The sequence below is a fragment of the Cardiocondyla obscurior genome, linkage group LG20, assembly GCF_019399895.1.
Source record: "Cardiocondyla obscurior isolate alpha-2009 linkage group LG20, Cobs3.1, whole genome shotgun sequence".
In the NCBI taxonomy this organism is placed as follows: domain Eukaryota; kingdom Metazoa; phylum Arthropoda; class Insecta; order Hymenoptera; family Formicidae; genus Cardiocondyla; species Cardiocondyla obscurior.
In genome coordinates this window covers 2,452,934-2,480,645 of record NC_091883.1, presented here as the reverse complement: position 1 = coordinate 2,480,645, position 27,712 = coordinate 2,452,934, and the positions used below count along the sequence as shown (strand labels likewise).

The 27,712-nt window shown below is 38.9% G+C and overlaps 4 protein-coding genes and 1 long non-coding RNA gene across 6 annotated transcripts; 2 read left to right on the top strand and 3 right to left on the bottom strand.

Annotated features, from left to right (window-relative positions):
• Positions 1–222: 222 nt before the first annotated feature.
• LOC139110411 (uncharacterized) lies at positions 223–3,093 on the bottom strand. The gene is made up of 5 exons (XM_070670207.1): positions 2,792–3,093; positions 2,304–2,650; positions 1,953–2,224; positions 1,633–1,861; positions 223–1,550 (listed from the first exon to the last, which is right to left on the bottom strand). Exons 1-5 carry the CDS (start codon positions 2,821–2,823, stop codon positions 1,378–1,380), a joined length of 1,053 nt encoding a protein of 350 aa, XP_070526308.1. The 5' UTR covers positions 2,824–3,093; the 3' UTR covers positions 223–1,377.
• Positions 3,094–3,408: 315 nt separating this feature from the next.
• Positions 3,409–11,583, bottom strand: Ypel (Yippee-like). The gene is made up of 5 exons (XM_070670214.1): positions 11,327–11,583; positions 6,728–7,088; positions 6,513–6,556; positions 5,859–5,967; positions 3,409–5,778 (listed from the first exon to the last, which is right to left on the bottom strand). The coding sequence occupies exons 2-5, from the start codon at positions 6,827–6,829 to the stop codon at positions 5,689–5,691; spliced, it is 345 nt and encodes a 114-aa protein (XP_070526315.1). The 5' UTR covers positions 6,830–7,088; positions 11,327–11,583; the 3' UTR covers positions 3,409–5,688.
• Positions 11,584–12,739: 1,156 nt separating this feature from the next.
• LOC139110406 (zinc finger protein 432) lies at positions 12,740–17,464 on the bottom strand. Of its 2 annotated transcripts, none has more exons than XM_070670178.1 (4): positions 17,032–17,464; positions 15,254–16,937; positions 14,797–14,956; positions 12,740–14,604 (listed from the first exon to the last, which is right to left on the bottom strand). In XM_070670178.1, the coding sequence occupies exons 2-4, from the start codon at positions 16,639–16,641 to the stop codon at positions 13,954–13,956; spliced, it is 2,199 nt and encodes a 732-aa protein (XP_070526279.1). In that variant the 5' UTR covers positions 16,642–16,937; positions 17,032–17,464; the 3' UTR covers positions 12,740–13,953. The 2 variants fall into 2 exon arrangements, with proteins under 2 accessions (XP_070526279.1, XP_070526280.1); XM_070670179.1 differs by having other exon boundaries at positions 17,081–17,464.
• A 110-nt stretch (positions 17,465–17,574) lies between these two features.
• LOC139110419 (uncharacterized) lies at positions 17,575–21,996 on the top strand. Its single transcript, XR_011546995.1, has 5 exons — positions 17,575–17,759; positions 18,104–18,519; positions 18,880–19,382; positions 19,769–19,907; positions 20,338–21,996. It is a non-coding gene; the product is annotated as an uncharacterized lncRNA (long non-coding RNA).
• A 1,190-nt stretch (positions 21,997–23,186) lies between these two features.
• On the top strand, positions 23,187–27,657 carry LOC139110412 (uncharacterized). Its single transcript, XM_070670208.1, has 5 exons — positions 23,187–24,058; positions 24,789–25,010; positions 26,479–26,808; positions 26,918–27,196; positions 27,310–27,657. Exons 1-5 carry the CDS (start codon positions 24,042–24,044, stop codon positions 27,500–27,502), a joined length of 1,041 nt encoding a protein of 346 aa, XP_070526309.1. The 5' UTR covers positions 23,187–24,041; the 3' UTR covers positions 27,503–27,657.
• Positions 27,658–27,712: the final 55 nt, after the last annotated feature.

Below are 27,712 nucleotides of genomic sequence, written 5' to 3'. Positions count from 1 at the left end.
ATATACCTCATGTATTATACACCGCGCCGGCCGGATTGCCGATGACCGATTTCTCTCCCGTTCTTTCATCTCCTGTCTTTACCGTCTTTAAGATTACGTACGCTAGCTGCTGTCGCCGCAGAAAATGCCGTATCTGCTCTATGGTGTACACACACGTTTTAATTTAATTTATCTTTCACTCTTATGGATGGGTTTCAGTACTAATTCGTAGAAGCACAACACTTTAGTTGCTTAAAAAAATTTATTATTACATAGTTATAAATGATAAACTGTGAACAGATTACATAATGATAGTCTTGCAGATTGCTTGACCGTTTTACAAATACATATAAAATAATATGCAACAACGAAACTATAAGAATGAAAACAGTACATTATTAAATTCCTTTACTTTAAAAGAATATAGTTCTTTACTCTTACTGATTTTTTACCATTTACATTCGAGTGGTTTCAATAAAAATACATTCTATTTTTATTCGTTAACTTCTAAAGCAATTGAGTAATAATAAAAGCTTAAGAAAAACTTTTAATTAAAGAAAAAACAATCCAATAATTTTAAAATAGAGAAATATATATACTATAAAAATATTATATATATATACGTATATAAAGTATATTATAAATTTAATTTTGTGCGCATTGTGGATATTAAAAATCAAAAGGTTTACTTAAAATAAAAATAAAGAAAAAATTTAATATCTTTTCTATTAAAGAAAAACAAAAGTTACGAATATGTGCAATTATAATTTCACATTTAGTATTACTAGTATTGCTATGTTATTGGGCTCAAAATTATTTTAATATTCTATTGTAGAATAAACGTCAGTCTTCTCGTATTATTTTCTGCCGATATTAGCACAAATAAAAACATTAATATAAGTTGTCACAAATTACATCATCTCATGTTACTCTTTCTTAGTATATTAAAAAATTTGTTTTAATTATATAATTTTAATATAATAACAATTATTATCAGCGCTTAAATTCGCGATCCACGTAATGAGTTAAACCTTAATCAATATTATTGGAAGACTTAAGAATATAACCATTTGTTATTTATATTTTGGTATCCACAAATAAAAAGTGAGTTTTGTGGAAAATATATATATATATGTATATATATCATTTAACATTTCATTTAAGGCAACTTGTATATGTAAAACTTGTATATGTTACTATTAAAACCCAAAGTCTGTCAAGTTCTCTTGAGTTTTGATTGTAACACATATAATCTAAAATATTTAAACTGATATATCAATATCTTTTTATAAATATATATACTTATAAAGAAATATGTTATTTAAAAAAATAACTTTGCTGATATATATGATAATAATGACATGATGCAATGACATCAAGAGATTTCAATATTTGTGTTTAGAAAAATCGATAATACTCTGCAATATGATTAAGCATATCTTGAAATGCAGTGGAAGGTGATGTACCAAATTTCTGTGTCCATAAGTGTCTAGCAATGATATGTTGACCTAATGTATGCGTAGCTTCTTGAACTTCCTCACAAACTTCGACAGCACTTTGCCAAATCGTTTCTTTAAATAAAAAAAAAAAAAAAAACAAGAAATTAAAAAAACAAATATACATATATAAAATGTTATTAAAATAAATAATTACCGAGATTGTCAAGAAGTTTATTTTTGCCAGGTGGATCAAATTTCTGTAATTGTTCAACGCTAATAATTTGGTATTGTCTTAAATTCTGTAAAACTTCATAACTGCAGCAATAAGCGCGTTCATTTGCCACAATGTAACTTCCCGGTACTGTATGCTTCACAATCTCTTTCAAAGCTTCTTTCACCATGTTACTCTTATCAACTCCTGCTTGTAATTTGTCAATTTTTGGCTATAAAACATATAAATGATATAATGTAAAGCAAATCTAAGGTTCATTTGAAATATTTTTAGCAATCAAATAGGTTCTATTGAAACATTACCTCTGGTATAGCTTCAATCATATGTAGCCATATGCGAGGTGGTATAGTATTTGCCTCTATAACACATATTATTGTATGCGAATTATTATTGCGTCTTTTGGTAGAATTTACATCTGGCTGATATTCTGTCATATAACCACCAGGAAACTCATCCACAATTAATATTGCACCTTCTCCACCTAATAGCCATTCTTCTGGATGTTTTTTAACATAAATTGCTGAAACCTCATCACATCGTTCATATATTTTCCTAACAACATGTTTTTTTACATCTGTAAAAAAATATATATATATTAATGCAATAATGCTGTATAGAATCGTAATAATTATGAAACTTAGATAAATAGCAACCTAAATAAGAAGCAGTATGATCATGAGGAATTTTTTGACACCATCCTAATATCAGTTGAAGGCACATTTTCAAATCACATTTTATTCCAAAAAAGAAAGACTTTTCCCTTATGGATTGTTTTCTCGAACAGTCGGGACAAGACCAAATATATTTGTCTACTATCCTAGCAGGACTCCATACCAAACTACGCCCATTGCAATCCAAATGAGGACAATTCCAAACTGTACAGATTAAACTCATTTCTTTCAGCCAGCTGCATAATTCCCCTTCATGTCCTTGTTGTAACATCGGTCGCACGACAACGTCAAAAAAGCCACCTTCGTCGCTAAAATGTCCCAAGCATGTTCTGCAAAATTGAATTACAAATGGTAAAGTACTTTATCCATCTCAATAATTTACAAAATTAACCTCTATCACGCTCAGCAAATGACATATATCGCATAAAAAAAGATTATGCAGTCAATAACAATTCCATGTTTTAAATTACCTGGCATTTTTGGCTTTTACGTTTCTCATCATTAACTTTCAAACAATAGGCAGTATGTTTAGCTTAAGAGTATTTAAGCTATTGCGTTTAACAAATACGTAATAACGATGAATAAAAATTTGCTTGCACTTAAACAAAAAATGAATAAAAAGAAAAACAATTATAAGAACCTAACGCTAACAGGAAACGATCAAATGATTGTGGCGGAGTCCATTGTTATCTATACATATACGTCATCATATGATATATATGTATGTGTATGCAACACACAGAAATTGCTGTGCGTGGCAACTTCGAAATGAAACGCGCGTGCGTGAGATCTAATTTCGCGATATTTAAAATCGAGCGCTCAAGATATCTATAAATAATAAAAACTAAAAAAATTAAAAAATGATATAAAAAGAAATAGATTAAAACGTTAATATATCGACTTACCTTTCGATCTTCTTATATTGTAATCTTTATTAGAAAATTGCTCATTAATATTCACAGACGTGACTGGCTTTTTATTATTTTTCAAATGGTAATTAAGAAATCTTTGTACAATTAATTCATATCAATTATCTATGCAGATGATTTGTAAAGTTTAGAGAACGAGTTTCAAATTATCTTCAATACTTTGTGTATTATTTTCTTTCCTTTTATTAAGAACACGTTTTACAAAGCAAAATCTTGTGATGGTGGAAGTTGTGGAGGCTGAAGACTACAGAGTTAGTGTTGATAGGTACATTTTAACAAGGTTCCGAAAAGGTGAGTGCAGATAAGGATATCGGCACATTAATATAAAAAGTACTCTTTGAGTGACAGCGTGAATATTAGGCCGACACACACTCATTTTTTATCCATTCATTCATTTCTTTTCGTTCGTTCGGTCAGCCAGTCAGTAAGTAAGTCAGTCAGTCAGTTAGTCGATCGATCGATCGGTTCGTCGGTTTATAGTCAGCCAATCAATCAACCTGTCAAACAGATAGATAGACAAACATTTTTCTACGTACACTGCACGAACACACTGCACTTTCATATGTATGCATTTAAAAGTTAAATATATGATCCGTCTACATATAATTTCTAATGGAAAACAGTGCAAATGAAGATCATTGATATTATACAAAGTTCTTTATACAATATAAACGGATTATCGCTTGATGCAATAAACATGATAAAGCTATCTTCCTGTTAATAATAACGCAAATAGAAATAGGTTTTTAAAACGTCGATTAACGTCACCAATTATGTCCATTTTCATTAATGTAGATTAACTTTAATCTGAAATTAATTTATTATTTTATTTTTTTCTTTGAACTTAAAAAGGAATGGAAAGTAAATTAAATTTAAAAAAGTTAATATTTAATGGTAAAAATGCACATTAGTTGACTTTAACGTTAATGTCACCAATTTACACAAGTCATTAGTTAAACCGTTAAGTATCACGCACGCATAAACGCAACTTAAATTTATTCGATTTTCTAATAAGTGTATTAGCCGTAACTTCTAATAAATTTTTATCATCCCGGTCAAATGATAACAAGAAGATAGCAACGGAAGATCTCGTCAAGGAATATACTGCACAAATAATACATTATATTTATATAATCAGCCTCTATGATATTTCGAGGGAAAATTTATCACGCAAAGGCTACATTATCGAAAACGTATCAACGTAATATAACAAGCGACAACTTTATTACGGGCTGTAAACTTGTGTAATCGAAAGTTCGCTGACTAATAAAGTTGAATTATCTTTTTATAAGATCGCGACTGTTATTACTAAGAATACAGTTGGATCTTATAAAATATTTATGAACGAGATCAAGATATTCAGAGAAAACGAGTACAATCATTCATTTTTTAAATATTTTAGTCATATTGCGTGCATAGGAAGGCGCAGTTTTAAGACGTAACAATGAAAACTTCGATCACACCGCGTCCTACTCAGGCGATGAAAAAAATTAAAGTATTACAATATGATACTAGTGAAATAACAGTGGCAACTGGCAGATAAACAGACAGTTTGGCAGGCATGATGAATGTAAAACCAAACATGTACGCGTGACACTTAACCAGACTTTTTTTTTTAATATCTCTCTTTTCTTCTTTTTTTTTTTTTTTTCTTTCTCACTCATTCAAACCCTTTCTTTTACTCTTCTTGCCTCCATTACTCTTATTCATTCCTATGCTCTATATCCACGAAGTCCTATAATAATGTAATATAGGCTTTAGTACACTATAATGTATGCTAAACTAGAACTACCACTGCGCCGTCTAAATACGACGTAGCATTCTTAATTAATATTAGGAATATCGGCAGTGAAATTCCAATGACAGACGCGGCAGGCAGGCAATCAGTCCGGCAAAGTCTGTGGCACTTCCGCTGTTCCGGTGTATAAAATAGATAAAACTGATTGTCGGGGTGCCCCGCACGTTTAATTTTTAACATTCAGTGTCGACACACGACTGCACGCAATGTCTACAAAGATAATGAATCAAAATTAGGGAGGGGGGGCACCCCACTGCTCGTACCGAGCAATCTCGCGTATTTATTTCCACCATGGCACCTTCATCGTCATGTTCCACCATTACTTGACATCGTCATCTTACTCTATATTTTTCTTCCATTGAAAAATAATTTCTTTACAATACTTGGTGATGTGTCCACCGACGAATACAGATCGCCGCGATACCTTCGCTTGCTCGATTTGATCAGAAGCAAACCGATGTTGTGTTTGAATTGTCCGAAACGAAGATTACTAAGATTATAAATCACAAATGAAATCACAGACTTTCGTTGGTGGTTCGAATAGAGAGGGGCCGTACATTGCAATTAGAACAACGTCGTAGGCATTGTCAGGAAAAGTTTGATGAGAGGCACGGGGAACTCTTCTATTCCCCACTGCTTTTCATTCCCATCCATTCTCCTTGATCATGTGGGCAAGTTCGATTATAAATTTCCCTTCCTTATATTTTTGACTTGACTCGAACGCATGCTCCTAAAAAAGAATATCACGAAACAATTAATGTCATAAACGTTTATCAATGCAGGATTAATTTAAATTAACAGATAACTAACATATTTCCACCCTAACGTGGTTTTGCAGCACTCGCAATAGATATCAGCGACAGCGTGCAGCCCAGTTAACAGAACTCGCTCCTCCGCGGGACCGCAACCTACGTTCACCCTACGTAACGTAATTATCATTTTTCCATTTCTGTCATATGTGTTCTGTGTTATATGTATACGTATCGATCGATGTTGACATAAAACACACAAAGAATACCCTCAAATTACAATAATTACTAAAAAATTTAAGATCAAGAAGAATATTTTACTTTTATCATGTTCATAAAACTGCATTGAGAAATTGTTGCTTCCCTTTTACTATAAGTAATTAATTAAATTTTTAGTCTGCACACTGTATATTAGAAGTCTTATTTTAATTATTAATTATTTTCATAGTAATTTTTCTCTATTATAATAATTAATAAAATAAAGTATTATGTATAAAGATATTAAATATAGAAAACATTAACGTATTACGTCAAATTAAAAAAAAAAAAAAATAATTAATTAGAAAAATATAATTTCGACTTGATTAAAAAATATATTAATAACTCAAAGTAATAAAAATAAAGTTCTAGGACATCCCACATGTACGCGTTATAAAGGTAGTCAATGCCAAAGATCTCAAAGTTGTTCTATTTCCAACATATTAGTTATACTTACACAGAATTAAAAAGATAGGCACGACCTTGACTGCCCTGGAAGGACTGAAAAATATGAAACGAACAAAATTAATATCATTGATACACTCGCGTGATAAGACATAAAATTACACCTATTATTAGCTGTTATAAAATTACCAACAAGTGATCAGGGACTTGTGGTGAAAAAAAAAAGGTGAATAATTGGCTGTAAAAATTCGTTCTGGTGCGACTCACCTTAGAGATGAGTTCGTCGTGATTTGCGAGATGAGCACGGCAGTGAATGCACGAGTAAGTGCGGTGACAGGAAGGTAGGTACGCTTGAAAAGTTTTCACCATGATGGCGTGTCCAAGCGAGTGAGAATCCACTTCGCCCTTGCTCGCTATCCTCCTATCCTCTTGCCGGGTGTAAGGATACGGATCTCTTTCCACGCCGGGAAATATACAGGTTCTTGGTTTCTTTATCTTTTATCTAGAGGACTTCGAGACTGAATTTCTCCGAAATGCGGGGTGTTGGTGCGATAGTAGCCCCGTTCACCGCCGCTTCGTGCTCCGATCAGCTGTTGAGCTGGTTCAGACAGCGCCGGTTCGGGGACACCTGTAAAACAAACAAAATTAGACACGGAAAGTATAAAGAAAAAAAAGATAAAAAAAAAAAGAAATTAACGCGACGTCGATTTTCACTTCGTATCGATTCTCGCTGCGATCGGACGTCTAGAAGATTACGCGAGACAGTCGGGTCTTTGTTGAGAATTTATACTCGCAATCTTGTAAAAGATATTTCATTGCAAGTTTGACGCAGATTCGAATCACGTTGAAAGTTACGAAATAAAGTTAATAAAACGTTATTCATATCGCGAGTTGGGTAGCTTTTTGCAGGCAACGACTTGACATTGGCAAGCACTGTTATAGCACCCTGCAATTTTCACGATACACGCGTTTCGTGCCGACGGCATATCGATCGCACCTCCGCAAATTACGCGATGAATATTTGTTAGTGTCCGCGAGTGAATTGCATTAACAATAACGTCTTAAGTGGAGCAATCTGAAACGTAGCGCGGTTTGATGTTGCGTCGTATCAAACATTCATTAGTAATTGTTTCACGTGAAACATATCGTTCGCAAAGCTCCCAATTTTCGCGAACAATAAGGGTGTAATTAAATTTTTAATTTCTCGCTTGGTCTCTTTTTTATATATATAAAAAAAAAAAAATTAAATATATATAGCAGCGGAGTTAGCGGTCGACAGTCGCGGAAATGATGTCGAAGGCGAGACAACATAGCTTTCGAAGTCAATTGCATCGATGTAGTCCATATCGACTGATGTGTACCGCCACGTGCTGGCGCGCGTTCAAACAAAGAGACAAGGACGTTATTATGAATCGTTAAAGATAGAGGCTTTCTCTGTATGCGACACGGGTGGACGCGCATTCCGCTTTATTCTTCCGTAGAACGAAACGCTTCATAAATACTAATCTCAGGAGACGGTGCCGGATAATCGAGACTCGGTTCACGATGGCCCTTGCCAAGAAACTATCCTGGCGAGTGTCGGCGAGTACCGAGGAACATCCTCCGTGCATTCAAAGACCCAGTTCCTCTTTAAAAGTGGATCGTTTTAGATTACTAGCGAGCGAGGCAGTCGGTTTTGTAATTCAACTCCATCGGGGCGGAAATGTTGACGTCGAGTATCGGAATTCGCTCGGATTCGCGTGCAGCGTATTGAATTTAATCCCATCCTCGGCGGCGACCATGGTGCAAGCCGCGAGAAGAAGAGAACGAGAACGTATGAGAACGGGTCTCCTAACGGATGTCCGAGAACAAAGGGAGGAGACGGGGCTCTCGAGTCAATACACCAGTCAAGGCCATTGCTACTTGTAGACGCAACGGCGTATTTTTTTTTTTTTTTTTTCTTCTCTTTTTCTTTCTTTTTTATTTTTTTATTCTCGCCGCACAAGTGCGGCGAGACTCGTCGTGCGTTGGCCGGGAACCCCGTCGAATTTTAGCGAGCGCTAACAATCGTGCGCGGGCGGATCGTTAACGCTTTTGAGAAAAAGCGGTTCCTAATGAACTACCTACCACAAACGAGTCGAGAAGTGAGCGAGGGGTTGACGACCCGGGAGGGCCAAAGCAGGGGGCAAAGCTTCCCCCCCCTCTCCCTCCCCCCCAAGTTATTTATAAACCGCCTTCTCTGTACAAGAGAATTTACCCGAGTCGTCACCCCTTCGCCCCGCACTAGCTGCGTTACAAACGAGGATCGAATGGGCGAGAGGCATTGCCCTCGTCGCAAACGCTGTCGCAACGCCACCGATTACGACGCAGGGATAAGGCCGAGAAGATGGCCGAGCACGCATGGAAAAACTCCGAAGAGTTCTCATCGAATTCTGACGTGAAAAGTTAAAAAAAAAAGAGAGAGAGAGATATTGAAAAATAATCATTATTTGCCTTCATTAAAGCGCACGTTGTTATCCAAGTGATCCAACAATTTCGTAAGATTCTAGAGAGACCGAGATAATGTTTCGAGCAAACAGTGCAGATTGCGACAGGCACCTAATCGAGCGATTTAGAGGAAAAAATGTCTCTCCAATGACGAGGAAAATAACTGAAGAAAGTGAGGAGAAAAGGGGGGAACGTCGACGAGAAAAGGAAAGCGTAGTATACCGACGTTACGTTACAAAAAAAAAAAAAAAAGATACCGTTGAATTCAGAGCGGGACGAATTCGAAGGCAGGTGTGGAGCGAACTAATCTTTTTTTTTATGCTCGCCGTGCTGTGCTTTGGATCAGGTTTCTTACATTATTCCTCGAGATTAGTCCACGGGGACGTGAAATTGGAGAATTTTCGCCGTCGGCGAAAGAAGAGCGTGCAACAGGAAAAACGGGCGAGAAATAGCGGAGCAAGCGCGTGCGGCGGCAATTCCGTCGCGCGCAGTCAGCTGATAGTCCAGTCAGCTGTAAATGTACACAAAACCGTTGTCCAACAGGTTCACGCGCTGCGACGCCACGTTCGATCGGGTCGCGTGCACGAGCATCGCATACGAGGGCATCGTCGCGCGATTCCGGCCGCTTCCTACGGCCGCGGAGCGATGATAACGCTCGATCGATCGGTCACATCCGACAAAAAGGCCTTTCGCTTCAAGCACGCGCCAAACTGAACTTGGAAGGTAGCACGGCCGAGAACAATGTGCTTCTCGGAAAAGAAAGGATCTTAATTACCCTAAAACAATCATTCGGAGAGCCACATTAAAGTCTCGTCAAACGGTCACGAATAAAATAATGCGATAAAGTAATTTTTACAATAAAAAGTATAAATACCGTCCGTCGCACGTCGCCTCTCTATTCTCTGTCGATTGTACAACCACGAAACGCGAATAACGGATCCGTTCCTCGCCGCATTGTGCGAAACGAACCAGACGCGTTTAAGTCATACGAATGACTCTTGGAAACGGTATAATTGCAGAACGTTTTACGGAAATAGTTACGACGCATGCAGAGCGTAGCAAGCAAAGGAAAATGTATTCGAGAAGGAGAGAGAGAGAGAGAGAGAGAGAGAGAGAGAGAGAAAGAGAGGCGACGCGGCTGACTCAGATAATCACCCCGATGTTTTTACGACGCGTCGCGTCAATCAGCTGTGAATGTATACAAAACAAGCCGATGCGCATTATCTGGTGACAGCATGTATCCGTGTCGCTTATCGTGCGCGCGTGTGGGTGCGTGGAACACGCGATCCCGTTACGCGCTCGGGGTAAACAGGCCGTAAGCGCGAAAAAAAAAACGGGCAGCGTCGCCGTCCAGACAGGTCCATTTTGCGTCGCGACCGGAAACGCATCGATCCCGATCCCAAGCAGGCTCCGTGCGTAAAGATCTGAAAGCCCGCCGCGCTGTTTCGACAAATAGAAACCCCGCCGTCTCGGTGAGTTCCAAGAAGCGTGTACCTGCGGCTACTCCGTCGCTCGTCCTGAAATACCGCAGAGCCGTTAGCACGACGAAAATTTTTTTCGCAGCTCGAGGTGCCCGTCTCGGTGGCGCGCGGAAAAGATCGGGGGAAAGGGGGCGAAGTGGTTGATAACAGACGGAAGGAAGAATCGCGGATCGTTAATCCGACGTGATATCTCGCGGGAGACGCGAGAAGAGGTGAGGTTGGCGAGACAAAGCCCGACGGGAACGAGACGACGCGAGACGAGGGAGAAAGAGAGGCGCGAGATGAGGTGAGGCGAGGCGAAACCAGGCGTAGGGGGAGGGTGGAGGCGGCGCGGGGCACGACGGGATGAGGCAGCTGACAGGGCCCGTCAGCTGAGAACGTACACAAACCCCTGATGCTTTTACCGCGACATAGCCACGGGCGCTCGTCGACGGCCGACGGATCCTCCGCTTTCTCTATCTTTCTCTCTCTCTCTGCGGAGAGAGGAAGATGCCCCTAGAGTCCGACGAAAAGCCTCGAAAACAATAATGCGTAGTTCGAGCGGAGAGAGAGAGAGACAGAGAGAAGCGGACAAGTATGGAGCACGTAGGCTCTCGGTTCCGTGTCGCGCTTAGAAACGGAGAGACGAATAAATGACGCCGAACGTCGACGTCGAAATGAACGGCGGAGAAAACCGTGCAGGTCTGAACCTTCCGCGAGACGCGTCGAGGGCCGCGCTGCGATTTCACGCCGAGCGTCGCACTCGCGCGCGTTCCGTCTCCGTGTCGTCGTAGCGTCGCGAAGGCGAAGCGCGGGTCCGTTGTTCTCAAGCGCGCGCTCGCGGCCCCGAGACACGCTCGGATGCAGGTAAACGAAGACGCGTTCATCGGCCTGAGCGTCGCCGTTGGCAGCCGAGTCCGCGTTTCCTTCCATCACGTACCTCCATATGCATCCGTGACCGCTGCGGCGGAGCGCGACGACGACGACGCGGGTCCCTCGGTCTTCCCTCTGGCCTCGCGACTCGATAACACACGAAGCGCGGGATCGCGGATCACGGCTGCCTCGTCTGCGTGCTGTGCCACGAGCGACCACGGCGACGGCGACGACGGTCCGTTTTGATCATCACTAAACGCGAGACACGCGACGTCCAGCGAACGCCGTACCCGCTTTGCTGGTCGACTCACTCGGCGTCGTTCGATTTATTTCGGTTCGTCCGCAGGCGAAATCGCGCATACGATGACCCGCACGCATGCGTCCAGCACCGTCCGTTCGTTGCGGACACCATCGTCAGGGCGCACCACCTCCCGCGCTCCATTATGTCCATCAACGCTTTTGTTTGGACCCGTAAACGTTCAAAATCACAGAAAGTAAGTAAGTAGATATTCTTTTTTACAACTCTGTCCTGTTTCTTTTTTTTATTTTTTATTTTATTTAATTTGATTTCACGAGAAATTACAAAAATGATTTCCCAAACGAATTTTCGGGTGAAATAATAAATATTAATTCTGTCACGATTTGCATAAAAATTTCTTGTATCTCGCATTCGAACGTTACGTGCAGTACGTGTAGTGAAAGGAAATTTTTCAAGCACATTGGAGCCAGGTGACATTAAAACGCGAACGAATGGTTCGCAAAGGCATGAACAATTATGCGGTTATTATAACTCATGCATAATTTCATAACGATGACGGTGATTCATGGAACTCAATTCGCTTTGTTATTATGCAGCTCGTTTCGCGAAATATCGAGATATCCGGCATGCTGCATGTATTTTCGAAATTACACGCGTAATTGAACCTCCATACGGTCAAATGTAACGAGATGTACTTACTTTATACTGGTGTAGCGTCCCGTGATATTCCCGAGCGTAATATTAATTAATTTACAAACAGAAAAAATGAAAGAGGCGACTTGAAAAAAATAAAAAAAGGCTCTGAGATTCAATGAGTTAGTTGAAAAACAAAATATATTAATATTTATGATTCGTTTTTTGTTCGAGACAAATGGAAACAGAAAAACTGACACGTAGTCAAATTTGCACTTTACAGGAGTATGTTAAAAAGTCGTCGATTTTTACCGCAAGCCGCAACGTAAAACTCACATGATTTCTTGCAGTTTTATCATACGAAGTTGCATTAAAAAAATACCACAAGGAGCCATACAATTTTTTATTACGACTGACGAGAAAAATCGACGACTTTTAAAAACTCACTCACTTATTTGCGAGTTATCAGAAGCCTTAACATACTCCTTTCACAATTTTTATTAATTTTTTTTTTTTTTTTTTTTTTTTTTACGCATATAGATATCGCCAGCATCCTACGTTATTTTAGAAAAGAAAGATAGATACATATTAAAACTATGTAGGAAACCTTTATTCGTATTTCTTCCGATTTTCTAGCTATACTATTAATATACTTTTACTGACAAAAATTAAATTTGCTTTTTACTAGAAGTCTGCTAAGCAATCTCACACGTAACTGCACATGACGCGCACTTTTGTAATTACGAAGAAAAATGTTTGAATCAAAAGACGATTAAGCATGTGGAAAAGGCTTTTTAGGATTCTAAACGCGAAGTGCACGTATAACAAGATTAATATACGTATTAAACTTACGTATATTAATCTTGTGATTTATATAATTTTAATGACGCGAAACTAATATATGCATTAATTATTTCATGTAATATTAAGATCGATGGCGTTCATTCATCGCGTTGATTTCTCACGAAAAAACATTTACATCCATTTATTGATATTTGGATCTTATAAAACCGGGATTCTTACGTATTTCTAAAATTTAACGAACATTTTGCTCGTATCATTTAACGTAAAAATATAAATTGCGCGGGACTAAAATGCTATCTTATATAGAGGTAAGCTTTAAAAATGCTTCATAAATGCGCAATGTCTGCCACCCTCTTTTTTTTTTCTTCGCCAAAATCGTTTACAGAGTCTTCCTCTTCCTGTTACTGACCTACTATGTTCACACATCAATTATTTTCCTTTCAATTACCATCACATGATTACATGAATTGAAAAGGATAACAAAGCAGCGATACAGGGTAAACTTATTTTTTTATCTTGATTTATTCAATACGTGTTTCCTTATAAAGTGATGTCCTACTAAATAAAAGTAAATGAGAAAAATCACCAAACGTAATCGTTAATATGTTCATTAAAATTCTTCTTCTCGTTAAGGCAACTAATTTGTTTAGTCTCATTTTACATTTCTAAAGTATATATTTATATATTTATATATATATATTTTTTTATATTTGTATATTTATAAAGTATATGTAAAACACTAATATATGGTTACTTTTATTTTCTTGTTACAAGCCTTATAATAATTAGAATAGTGTATATATATATTTATGTATATTCTTTGTATATTCCTATTTTTGTAATAAAATTGATTATTATTTTTGACTCTAGAGATAATAAATACATATCTAACGTATATTGTTAGTACAAGAGAAGTGCGTGCAGAGGGTGGCAGCAGGGTGCGCATTTGGGAGTGCTATTGTTTCAAGGACTCTCAAGTCCTTTGTTTCTATACCGTCTCACATGGTGACATTCAACTGTATTGCTTTAGTGTCCACGGAACATGCTTGCTGTTGCTGCGTTTGCTGCTGCTGCTGCTGCTGAGCCTGCTGCTGCTGCTGCTGCTGCTGTTGCTGCTGCTGTTGAGCTTGCTGCTGCTGTACCTGTTGTTGCACTTGTTGCTGTACTTGCTGCTGTATTGCCTGTAGTTGAATCGTTTTTGTGTCGACAGTACACGTTTGCTGCTGCTGTTGCGGCTGCTGCTGTACTTGTTGCACTTGCTGCTGCTGCTGCTGTTGAACTTGCTGCTGCTGTGCCTGTTGCTGCTGCGCCTGCTGCTGTTGCGCTTGCTGAGCTGCAGCTTGAGCAGCCTGCCTTTGTTGTTGTCTAAGTATACTTGGTGGCGGATCCATATGCTGACGTTGATGTAACAACAAATGATTCTTTTGGAAGAAGGCTTTACCACATTTGTCGCATACATGTGATCTTATGTGACAACTGCCATCAGAGTGACGCCGTTGATGTTGCGACAAGCCGTGCTTTTGTGCAAAACCGCGGCCACAATCAGGACAAACGTGTGGCTTAGGTTTAGGTCCTGCACCTACTGGCGGCGAAGTTTGTGTCGCACCATGCATATGGCTAACACCAGGTGTTCCTATCGGTCCATTCATCTAAAAAATATAATTAGTAAGTTATATATTTTATATAAATATTTTATTAATATTAATAAAATATCGTGATATAAAAATATATCACGATATTTTATTAATACTAAAATGGTTTTAACATTTAAATTTAAAATATATCTTAGTATTATAATTATAAAATATTAAATTATAATAAAATTAATACATCGTCATTACCTGATGTGTTCCTGGAGTGTTTGGGGTAAGGAAATGTGCTGGAGTTTGTTGGAAGGCAGCTGCTAACCCGCAAAGATCCGTTACAAGCGTTCGGTCACCAGTATGTAACCTCTGGTGTAAGTTTAGAGCTTCTCGGTTGGGAAAATCCAACCCACATTCCCTAAAATAAGAATTATATTGTAGTAAATATGTAATTATACAGTTTCTTTATTTTTCGCATTCTAAGTGCAAGCAAAAGTTATTTATTTTTTCGGACTCGTCAATTAATGTTAATACATTTAATTACAGTTTAAATTTTACATATATATGCAATTAATTTTCTTAATTTTATATAACAAATTCTCTGAAAATAAGCACTGAAATTTGCGGTGTATGTCGAGAATTAATTAAAAATAAAATTAATATAATTTTACGTATGTGCAGCTACATTATGTATTTTCACTCTTAGTTATCTCACCTGCACGTAAGAGACTTTTCATCCGCACTTGCATTATTGTTGTGAATCTTAGAATGAGCGACCAGATCTGCTTTTCGAGGGAATGCTTCTCCACAAACGGTACAAGCGAAAGGTGTTTCGCCTGTATGCAAACGCATATGAGCTAAAAGAGTTCTCTTCTGGAGAAATTCCTTTCCACAGACAGTACACGAATGTGGAACTCTGCCATGTAGCCGGCCGTGATTAACTAGCTCGAACTTTCTCTGAAATGTTGCACCGCAGTCGTGGCAAACGAATGGATGTAGGCTACCATGGAAGCGTGAATGCATCGTAAGATGATCCTTTTGCGAAAACGATTCTCCACATTCTTCGCAAACGTAAGGTCTTTCTCCCGAATGGAACTTACTGTGCGTCACTAAATGACGTTTGAGAGGAAACGCTCTTCCACATTCTTGACAGATAAACGGCCGCTCCCGTGTGTGCACGCGAGTGTGTGTTACAAGATGATGTTTCAGTGTAAAAGATTTTTTACATTCGCGACATTGATACGGTCTCTCGGCGCTATGAAGTAACAGATGCGTGTGAAGACAGTGTTTGTGCGCAAAACTCTTGCCGCAATGAATGCAAATGTGCGGTCGTTCACCAGTGTGTACTCTCGCATGTGTCGTAAGATGATGTTTCAGAAGAAAGGATTTTCCACATTCCGAACAGGAATATGGTCGTTCTTTCGGTACACGGACCTGACTTCCCATATCTTGTTGCTGCTTGACTTTTGTCTCAATTTGTGTTGTATTCACATGAGTCAAAACATGCCCGAAATGGGCAGTATTGTCCGTTTGACTCGTTGCAACGTTATTCGCCGCATTTGCCTGGTTGGATGCAGCCGCTGCTCTCTTCATTAATATCTCATTGCACTCTTCTGCCGTGAGCTGCAACGGCCCAATCGGTGTCATGAAATGCTTACTCATAGCGTGCTTGTCTGCTGTTGTAAAAACTAAAGTATTTGAGAATAAAGAAGGTGGAGGTGTCGGGTGAGTTGCGTCACAATTACATCCTCCTTTGTCACATGTTATTGAAAATACGTCGTGATGCTTTTTAGTGCGAACGTGAGTACCGTGAGTCGTTTGATTATGTGCTCCTCCTGTATGACCATGATGCGTAGTGGGCGTTTGCTGACAACTTTCATTCATTGCAAACATTGGACGACGGTGAGTGGTAGCAGTAATCTTGGTTGGCTTGATATCAACTTGTATTTTCTGACTGGAACCTTGATCCTGATTATTATTGACGGCGTAACTGATGTTGGTTGCGAGTTCGCTCTGGGCGTTTTCTCGGGTCTCTGTCCCCGGACCACCGAAGGACCAAGCGTACCCGAATCCTGTACCAGCATTCCCAGGGGTGGTACACATATTCGTCAAGGTTGTGACAGATGGGTTAGTCTGGCTGGACGCGGTATTCGTACGCTGTTCTGTATCTGTCAATTCATCTGCCGCGCCAGCCGTCTCCACTATGACAAACTGATCCGAGGGAAATATTTTGAGTGGTTCCAAGTAAACGTACCCGTCACGCTCCAGTATCTCGGCCTTGGTGATGAAATACGGATGTCATATCTATGCCGAGAACGGCTGATGGTACTGGACGCTATGCAAGCTTGACAGACTCGGTGTCCCGCGTATCCCGGCTAGTCCGGTTACCCGGGGCAGGGCTGCAAAGTGATTAATCTATCAAAGTTACTTGGCTACAGTCATAAAAGCGGTGCAGCGTGCACCCGAGGCGACCCTCAAGAACGCGATGCGTACCCCGGGACACGAGTCGGGACGGACCCGCGTGAGGCAAGGTGAGCCGTACCGTCAGAAATATCGAAGCAAGGCGGCCGCTTCGTAGGCTCACCGAGTTCCGTCTTCGAAACGCCTTTCCGCGGTGCCGGGAGCTGCTTTTTGTATCGTTGCCGCGCCACTGTACACCAATAGAAAAAGGCACGCCGCCACGGGGGCTCTTCTATGTGTTGGAGACCATAAGTGATTTCCTCGTTTCGGTCTTTCGGGCCCGCGGCGTCCACGGGTCTTCAAAGACAACCTTCACCTTCCTCCCGCGGCGCTCCCGCACTCTTACTCGTTCACCGCGCACACTTTCCGTGTTTCGCGCTCACAAACTGACGTTTTAGCTTGAACGCACGCACAGCCGACGGTCATTAATTTTACATAATTGCATATTTTATTGTCCATACAAACTAGCCTCACATATCGGCCATTTTATTTGTAAACTACCAAAAAACAATGTTGCCAATGCACGCGCGATTTTGGAGGGAGCGGAGTCGCCGATAGCGTCGCCAAGCGCCTCCGTGATACCAGCACTTTTCTCTCTTTTGCCGACGGCGCGCCGTGACTCACTTTTTCCGCCATATTTGAACGCGCCTTTTACGCTCACTCACGCGCGCGCTTCTTCCTCATATTTTATTACTTTATGTCCCTCCTCTGTTCGCGGCATTTCTTCACCTTTTACGCCTATATAAATATGGGGAAGTGTCGTAAGTATCGATATGCTAATTATTACGGTCCAAGTTTTTGAGAGAGCCGATACCTTTTCCACAACGAGCATGTAAAAATATTACGCTGACGAAAAGTGATATGTAAGAAATTAAAGGTTCGAGCTCGATCATGTATGTATGTACAGAGAAAGCAAGATCGGTTAAGATGAGCATCGGCCATCTGAAAATAAGATTTTTACTCGTTGTGATTCCGCCTACTCCCTCTAAGATATACCCCCTCCCCCTTCCCCTTATTACCGTGCCTGTCTCACATCATTCTTACAGCTTATTCACCAAGACACTTTCATTCCATACGAATAAGGATACGTGCTCTCAATCAATAGGTAATCAACATCGAGAACGGCCATCAGCGTTGGCGATTACGACGATCGTTTTCGTCATTTACAGCCGGTACACGACGAGTTATGAGCTGGTAGCGGTCTCTCCGGATGATACGGGGACAGAAACAGTTTCATCGGACGGCTGGTCATCGTCGGCGTGCTGGTAGCGCGAACTCAGCAACTGATAAGCAAGCCCGCTCGTTAATGGCCCGGCGTAGCTTGGCAAAAAGCCAATATATGCCGTTAGAACGAGAATCTTATAGTTTACGTTCATCCCCCATATTCCTACCTCTGGACGTTTGTGTATTATATGTTAAATCATCCTGCTGCTTGACGCATGATAGATACGCTTACGCCCGTATCTTGTTTAAGTCGTTGCACACCAGACAATATCTCATATGTCATAATGACAATTGCAGGTAATCAAATAAATTATAATTTATCAATTGTTGATTCAGTATTCGTTAATGAAATTGATTTAAGCGGAAAGGAGACGTGTAACGTTTTGATGAAACTGCATGTAGCAATAAGACATTAAAAAGCTTGTATTACTATATTTTCTCGGATATCTTAATTTGCTGAATGTATCTTTTTCGTTTTGATTCAATTATATCTTTCTTTCTTTTAATGTTTGGAAATTAAATAACCAGATAATTATTTATCGCTGTCAAAACGAATTTCATTTACTGTTTTTTTTTTTTTTTTTTTTTTGTCGGGCTTTTAATTTATTCTACAATAATCTTTTGAGTCTCAGTTAATAATTCCAATTGTTTTTGCAGCGTTCCTGTGTCCTGAATCGACAGGGAGGTTGAGAATTTAGCAGCTTTTGCTTTTGCATTTGCGCGAACAAGATTTTCCGATGAAGCGAAAAATGCACAGCCGCTTAAAGCGTGTATATAGCAGCAAAGTGCGGCGGCAGATGCGTTATTTATGTAGCGGTTCGCTAAGTACGTTTCGTTGTGTGATAGCTTCGATTCTGACGATCGGGGGTTACGGATCGCCGACGAGGGGTGGTAGTGTGTCCTCTGTATTCTCTCTTTTTACAAGGAAGAGTCGGCGCGGAGAAGCGGGGTGGAGGACCCGAATCCTGAGGCAGTGGACCGTGAATGCGATACCAGCTTCACGTGGTGCGTCGGTGTAGGAGGGGACAGAGGGACGGCAAAGAGAGGAAGGGGGAGAAAGGGGGAGAGAGGTGCCGTCAAACAACCGTTCGTCGATCGTCCCTTCTCGGTACACCCATACTCATCCCTGGTCTCCTCGCGTCAGCAGCAGGGGGTGATTTGTACGTATCAATTATGTCTTCCCGCTACCAAGGGACCATCGATGATGTCGTTATCTCTTCTGTATCGCGATCCAATGATCCAATGATTTTCACGTATGGATTTCAATCAAAATTGCTTAAAATATAAATTACTATCAGTTCCATACACCACTATACACTAATATTCCTGTTACGCTATTCAAACTTTATATATATCAAATAAAAGTTAAAGGATAAATTCACGAATATTTTTAAAACTAAATTTCATGAAATTGAATAAAGATTAAAATGATATATGTATTTTGTCACACGAAAGATAGATTCTTAATTCTAAATATAAAATATGAATTCTTTTGTAACACATTAAGTTATTTATACGTTCCCTAAAATATGATAATTATTTTTAGAACTATAAACGGAACTGGCCGGCATCCTTTCTTTCTGGCTTAATTAAAAGATGATTACCTAATGAGGGTCGTCGATGTTCTCTGGAAAATGGGCCCCAGTCTTGGACTAGGTCTACACACACGGTGTCCTAACATTATGGTGAGTTTTCTTAACTACGAATTTAATTTTATAAAAAAATACTCGGGCTTATATATATAATGTATTTAATTATTTCTATATTCTGATAAGTGCAAAAAAATTATTCTAAAAAAAAAGAACTAAAAGATGCTAAAGAATTTTTAATGATTTGTGTTAAATATATTTTCTGTTGAATTTTGATATAAAAAAAACCTACAAAAAAAAAACGTGAAATCGAATTATGATTACATTACTCTCAGAAGTACTTTAGTTGCGTGCACGTACTGTTCATTTGACAGTCGTCTCACCATTGGGGACGGTTCTTCTATTCTCGGGAGAGAACGCAACATTACAATTCCTTTGATCTAGCGAACAAACAAACTTTTAAGCTTTCGGAAGTGGCACGGGTGAGTGCTGATGGTTATGATAATAATAATAATTCAATCTTCAGTCTCCGGTGGTTAGGTCCCAGCTTCTTTGCGTATCTGCATATCAACATGCACACTTGCAGTTTGTACCAACTCACGCATACAATGTGCAACGTCTACGTGAAGCTGACGACTCTCAGGATCGATTGTGGACAATACGAGTGGATGGAGTAGCTACGAAATCGATCGAGAATTAATCCGGCGTTATCGCATCTTGCAACTGTTGTCCCATTGTCTCATCGCGAACTAAAATGAAAGGGTAGAAGGGAGAGAGATGCTGTGGATAAATTGCTGAAGTAAGACGGTCGAAGTTTTCTATCTTCTTTTCCTCATTCATTCGGCGGATTTTCGCCGCTTCTTCGAAAATCTTAACGCCTATTCTTACTGTCTCAATTGATTCCGCAAGGCTTTCGAAGTTCTCGTTGCGTTTCGTTTCGTGGTCAAGTTTTTTTCTTAATTGTTGCACTGGGAAATTAAAAATAAAAAAAAAATTTTATTAACACAAAATTTATTTCCTGCTTTTAATTGAGCAATAATTTGAATCATTATTATTCGCCATTTTAGAGCAATTACATTGCGGCTTCCGTAGGGTTAACCAGGTCTATCGCTTACGGCACATTCAACGCAAACCAGAAACCACGTCCCTCTTCTTTCGTCCCTCTTCCTCTAACGCTACTTAAGGTTTTAACTACCTTCGCCGATCCCTTCTAGCGTCAAGTGCCGAGTGTGGCGAGAATTATGTAATTATTGTACAGTAATTGTCGCGAAAAATGACGGCTATGAATGCCTCGAGTGTCGCGATAAAAGCAGCCCGAAAAGGGGGTCAATTCTACGACTCGCCGACGAGATTCCTTTACCGGAATAAGTCGATTTAATTTCAAAATGTTTTAATTAAATGTCTTTTATTCAACTTGTCATTTATCTGATGTCTAGCTTTTTATATTTAAAATAAATTTTCTAATTTGTGTTTTGTAAAATAATCGACTTGGCAAATGAGCAGCTTGTATTAAAGTGATATACGTATATATTGAATATTCAAAATCGATTGCATTTCCTTTCAATCAGATTGATATTGCTTAGCTCACTGCCAGATTCGCGATTAGTAAGGAAGCGTTCAAACGCTTTCGGCGGTGTCTGACAGAAGATCGAGGAAAAGCCATTGGCGTTTGAGACTAGGATAACGGGAATAAGTTTGGTCCAGCTTGCTTTACCACTCAGGATGCATATAAAGACGTGACTCGGTTCGCGAACCCTCGAAAGCCGAACAATCGCGTATGGCAGGAATTGCCTCCTCACTCACGGACCCTCATCTCGCCCTTCGTTTCGCCTTCTCGCCTTCCTCTGCCTGTCGTAGTCCTTTTCTTCTGTTACACCTCCGTTCGAGTCGTACACTAGGCGACATGTATATTTTTTTGCACCTGAAACTAGACTTTCTACTTGGACACTTTCATTTAAATCATATAACGTGCATTGATTGCCGATTAAAATCAAAATTATTCCTAATCTATTTAATATTTATTAATTGATATACTAGAGTACAAAAGGAGAAGTGTATAACAAATTATATACTTAAAAAACATTTTATTATTATAAATTTTTTTAGTAAAAAATTTTATGTCACTTTATTTTGGAAGAACATCTTTAAATATTGTTTTTTCTAAATAATGTATTTTTTTTTGTTCTTTAACAGTGCCAAAGTCATAACTACAAGGGTCGCAATGAATAGAAACCGCCGCTGGTGCCGCCTTTTCTCAGCCACTTATCCGTTTTACCAAATGATTTTGATCGCCGTGATTCCACGCGCGTAAAATCGCCGGACGGTTTCACAAAAGTACGAATCTCCTCGACCCGGACATCCTACACTTGCCGGTATTACTACACATCCACTCCTTTCCAGAGGTACCTTTTTTTGCTACCGGAAAAGTAAAAAATTGATTTCCTTTACTCTGCAACTGTTACATTGTCTTCTTCTCTTTAAGCTTTTAAATGCAGCGTACACAGCTACTTCTCCCATATTCAGTATAAGTGATTAAATTATTATTTTATAGATCACGCATTATTTTTTTTATGTAAAAGTGGATTACGATTTAATTAATTTAATTAATAATAATTAAAGTATATTCTAAATAATACAATTTTGCTAATTTGCAGATATGCGTAACTGCACGATGAATAATCCATCGAGACGAGAGTTTATCGCACGTTTCGGTTAAAAAATGACCTATGACCATTGCATGGACGATATTTTATAAAACAAGCAACCAATAACAACTATTTATCGTACGGTTTTGAATAATTTACTTGATAGTAACCGAGCGATTTACGTATCATTGTTTCATATAATAATAAAAAAGAAAGTAAAGATTGTAGGTAAGTAAAAAAATAACTTTCTAAATAGAGCTTGACTTTATCCGAATCGTTCACTATTTTATATTAGTTTAAAATTTTTAGTTGTGTGTAATTTATCAAAAATCTGATGAATTAATGTTTTTTTTTTTTAGCAGAGGATTCAGAAGAGATTAAAACACATGTCTGCAAAACTTGCAGTCTGTTTTCGGGACACCTTGTGTATCTTGATTACATTGCGCGTTTCGTGATAAGTATATGCGGAAGGTCACGGCCTATATCAGCATATTATGCCGGCGCGCTTTTTCGTAATTCGCCGCGCGACTTGGAGATCTCGAATATCGATGACTACGAGGTGCAGTGACGCGCGGTGATGGATGCATCAGCGGGACCAAAGCACCGGCATTTACCACAGTCGTTCGAAGGCTGAAAGAAATCGACGGATGGCCTCCGCTGCCTCGGCCACGCCGAAAGGAGAAGAGAGAAATTGGCGGGTAAGATCGCGAAAGAAAGAGCAAGACCGTGCAGAGATTAGATCCCGCCAGGATGAGTAGGTGGGATTGGATTTGGCAGGCGCGCGGCTCGTTGGCGGTGGATGTGAAGGAACAGGACAAGAAGAAGGGGCACGAGGTGGAGTTTGGTTGGTGTCCGAGCCGGTGGAGAGGAACTGCGGAAGGGAAACTCGGAGTAGGGTAGATTATTGGAAGTGCACACGTAGCAGAGCGAGAAGATAGGTGGATAGAGCGGTGAAGAAGCGAGAGAGAAGAGAGGCTCGTAAGTGACAGAACCCGCGATGGTGGTATAGGTGAACTCTGCTGGACAACCGAACTACCCGAACTGTGCTGTACTCGGCGGTATTTAAGGGAGAGCCGCGAGCGTATCGCGCCAGTTGTTAGTACGGCCGGTTGGTGGTTGGCTTTCGCGGACTGACACTCGCCGAATTGTCAAGTCGCGTGGCGCCAAGTGCTGTTAAGCACCGCGTTTAGATATGCACACATAAGCAATAACATAATAAAAAAATGTGGTCTATACATGTAAATTCTCTATAAGTAATTTTAATAATCTCAGGCAGTAATTTCAATAAATTTCAGTAAATTTTGGCATCCAGTTACTGCTTTAGGTGAATCAGACAGCCACATGACTGTTCACCATTAATTTTTGTTGATTTTTCTTTTAAATTATCGCGATATAATAAAATTTTACTCTTTTTGACGATAATAAGTACGATTATAAACGTGCAAAGTTAAGTGGACGCATAAAAAACTAGAGATTTTTTTTTCAACCGCCAAGCGTTATGTGAAAATATACATATGGAATTATTTAAACACTTTGTGCCTGAAGATCGAACAAATTTAATATTTTTAAATCTTGGATAATACAGATGAATGTGTCAAAGAGGTATGAGCATGTTATTCACGTTACTTTCAGTTGTTCACGTAACTTTAAAATAAGTAATTGCTATTTTTAAAACTATAATTTTTTACTTTAACTGTGTGAATTATTTATACTTCTAATAATTTTAATAATAAGAAAGAAAAGAAAAAAGAAAAAATATGAATAGATGTAGATATTGCAATTTTAATTATAGCAGCACAACGAAAAAAAGATCTCTTCTGCTTTGAGAATTTGCGATGTAGAACTAAAGATAAATGCAAAAAAAAGATAAAAAACATAACGTGATAATATTACCACAAATTATATAACAAGTTATGTTGCGCTAACATAAATATACTTTATGTTTGTTTATGAATATTATTTAATTTATATTTTTAAATTATTTAAATTTTTTAATTTTTATGTCTTTTAATTTTGTTGCTATTACAATATTAAACCACTCTTTAACATATTTCACATCTTTAGATCCGATAGAATTAATAAAATACTCAATTTTTTGGACCACCTTGTATATCACGATCAAAGAATTTTTAAGCGGGTTCAGGCAATAAACTTGCAGCACGTTATGTGTGTGTAAAATTATTGCTTCGTGATTTTATGCCATAATTCTTGGACATAATTGGTAGATTAATTTATGAAGTTATTATATAAATGCAATAAGTTTGATTTAAGACTCTACGTTTATAAAAATTTAAGGAATTTTACACAAGCGTAATAATTTTTTCTGGCGCAGGTACCCGATGCTGCTGCTGGCATTGGGGTTGATTTTCACGCAATCGTCTGTCGGAGCTTCATCGCGAAGTACATATTTTGCACGATCGAATGTTTCGTCTGAGCTCGTCGGGACATCTTCCAGTCGCATTATTTCGGTTATCAGGATCTTGTCCGACGGACAAGTGGAGCAGCTCATCCAGTGGTCCAAAGGTTGCGCTAAGGAAAGCACTATCACTTGGGGGTGAGTGTAGCCGCATTTCTTATTTTATATTCTAATATAACAAATATTAAAACGCAATTAAACAGTCAGGCAACCGCATTCGAAAGCGAGTATGTAACAATTATTGTAGGGCATCAATATTTGAACCTGCCGATGTTCCTCCACTAACATGCTTTCTTTTATAGAACACGTGTCGAGTGTTTTTCTAACAAAGACTAGCATGTGCATAATATCCTGGACTATCCTCTTTCCTGAAATAACATTTTCTCGGATATAGGCAAATCTCTCTTCTTCCTATCCCACCCATCGTCTCGTCTGTATGGTAGTCGGAGGATTGAAGCGGGAACTCGGTATGCAACCACGAAAACAATGCTGCCTTTCATTATTGCCAATATATGTGGAAGCTTGACTGTTACATGTACATTTAACATCGGTTAGGTCTTTCAAATGCCACCCAGTGCTGCGAAGAACACTGATACAGTCTAATAGAATGGTCTTTGTGAATCCTTGTCAGCCTTAATAAGTTTCAATACAATTGTAATGCTGCGTTAACGCCTGTGAAAAAAGGGATCAATGCTCAAACGAATGAATAAATTTATTCACATTGTTTCCTCTTTTCTGCCGGATTACAATAAAAATAAATTTATTTTTAGTTATCTTTTAAAATTAGATTTTTTTTTTATAGAAAATAAAAGAGAAACGGAAGAAGATAGTATTATATTGTTACATTTTATAAAAATGTCAAAGTGTGCTGCAAATCAACTCAAGAGTGAATTCAATTATATAAAGCTTAATAAAATGGTACACAAAATGCAACAATATAATTGTTATTTCATTAGATTTGAAAGTCAAAAAAGGGGATACAATTTATCATGTTTATTCGTTGACAGTCACCGCAAAGCCAACCAAGCTCTTAAGCCGAAAAGCGGCAAGTTAAGTAAGCAAGGATTAGGTTCTGCGACGAGCGGATGTCCTGGAACCTCTATATAGGGATCGGATTGGCCCCTTTCGCGCCGGACCTAAACGTAGTTCGGTAGGTCGCCGTCCTGTTTTACTCTCCTAGATGGGACTCATCTGCTGATGCTCTCACGAGGATACCACGGAATACCACAACCACGAAGCGTCACTTTGCACTTAAACGCAGGATGAAAGCTCTTTTACCGTCGTGAAGAAAGTGCACGACGTGCTTTTCATCAACCGTCCTCTCTTTCTGAATTTACTTTCATCGTCTAAATAATTTGTTGAGCAAACTCAATTTTATTTTATTTTATTTTTCTTTTTTCTTTATATTACACCTCGTTTTAAATTTCATATTATATTAAATATGTGATAAAATTTACAGGTTTATAAATAATTAAATTTTAAACGTTACTCTTAACTTCTAATTGTTTGGTGGCGATTATTTAATTTTTTTTTTTTAAAGAAATGTTATTAATAATTGAAATATTTAACAAAAAATGAGATCTTAATAATATTTATTTTTTAATAGAAATACAGACGTGACATTGCGACAAATCTGGCTTCGCAAGTCGAACAGAAAGCTGCAATTGATCTATGCCGGTGAAACATTGACTGATTGCATCGACGAGAAGCTCGCGCGGTGGGACGACAACGAGTGTTTGCCCAGCTCTCGCGGTGTCTATCGCTATCACGATGACGATGACGAGGTGTCGATCGAGGCATTCCAACTGGACGGTAAGGACATTTCGAGAATACCCCGTGATCTCTCTTGGCTGTTGTCGACATTGGAGCTTCGTCATCAGTGCGATCGCATGAGGATGCGAGTGCGAGGCCAAGCCTTGGCTCAACATCGACATAGGTATGACGAGCACCTCAAGTTGGCTTGCTTAATAATTCCTGCGTAAGCGAAAGTGATGCCCGTGCATATAAATGTGTAAAAGTAAATTCTTTTTTTTTTTTTTTAACAGAAAATACGCACGATTAACGAATGCGACAGCGAGTAATGAAAAGCAAAGTCGGAGTCGAAATCGGATTCGAAGAGAATTATTTATGATACCGGGAACGCAGTGGTGTGGCCGTGGTGACCGTGCTACCAAGTACACCAATCTGGGCGGCTTCGGCATGGCTGATGCCTGTTGCCGCAAGCACGACACGACTTGTCCTTTTTACATACCGGCATTCGAATCGCGTTACGGCATTTTCAATTGGAGAATTTCGAGCATGATGCATTGCACCTGCGATGAGCGGTTAGTAATTAGCAAGGTTTATTAAATAATTTTAAAAGAAGCGCTTGTGAGAGAATATTAATGTATAAAAACTGAATTTATCAATTTGTTTTTTTTTTTTTTTTTACTTACAGATTTCGCACATGTTTAAAAATGGCTGGAACTGCGTCAGCAGATTTTATAGGAAAAATCTTTTTTGACGTGCTACAATCAAAATGTTTTGTTTTAAAGCCGCAGAAGGTTTGCATAAAACGGTCTTGGTGGGGTAAATGTCAACGTCATGAATATCGAAAGCAGGCCTACGTACGAGACAGTGTTCCTTACTAAGAATGTACAGCCTAAAATATTGTGACAAAGAAATCATAAAGTATTCTTCCGAGGATGTCAATAGCAATTCTCAGGGATGTAATATTTTGTCGAATACTTATAATATGTCGAAGAAAAGATAAAGAAAATACGAGTCGATAATTAAATCGAATAATTATACCATCAAAGATACGATCGATAATACATTGGATCGGAGTTACAATAAACTTG

Coding starts and splice junctions, on each gene's coding strand:
- LOC139110411 (XM_070670207.1), bottom strand. CDS start 2,823: ATGATGAGAAACGTAAAAGCCAAAAATGCCAG. Junction 2,225..2,303: donor TCATACTGCTTCTTATTTAG/GTTGCTATTTAT, acceptor ATTTTTTTACAG/ATGTAAAAAAACATGTTGTT. Junction 1,862..1,952: donor TGATTGAAGCTATACCAGAG/GTAATGTTTCAA, acceptor TATGTTTTATAG/CCAAAAATTGACAAATTACA.
- Ypel (XM_070670214.1), bottom strand. CDS start 6,829: ATGGTGAAAACTTTTCAAGCGTACCTACCTTCCTGTCACCGCACTTAC. Junction 6,557..6,727: donor ACGACGAACTCATCTCTAAG/GTGAGTCGCACC, acceptor CATATTTTTCAG/TCCTTCCAGGGCAGTCAAGG. Junction 5,968..6,512: donor GCCTATCTTTTTAATTCTGT/GTAAGTATAACT, acceptor TACGTTACGTAG/GGTGAACGTAGGTTGCGGTC.
- LOC139110406 (XM_070670178.1), bottom strand. CDS start 16,641: ATGTGTACCACCCCTGGGAATGCTGGTACAGGATTCGGGTACGCTTGG. Junction 14,957..15,253: donor GAAAAGTCTCTTACGTGCAG/GTGAGATAACTA, acceptor TTCTTATTTTAG/GGAATGTGGGTTGGATTTTC. Junction 14,605..14,796: donor ACACTCCAGGAACACATCAG/GTAATGACGATG, acceptor TATATTTTTTAG/ATGAATGGACCGATAGGAAC.
- LOC139110412 (XM_070670208.1), top strand. Junction 25,011..26,478: donor GAAAGCACTATCACTTGGGG/GTGAGTGTAGCC, acceptor ATTTTTTAATAG/AAATACAGACGTGACATTGC. Junction 27,197..27,309: donor CATTGCACCTGCGATGAGCG/GTTAGTAATTAG, acceptor TTTTACTTACAG/ATTTCGCACATGTTTAAAAA.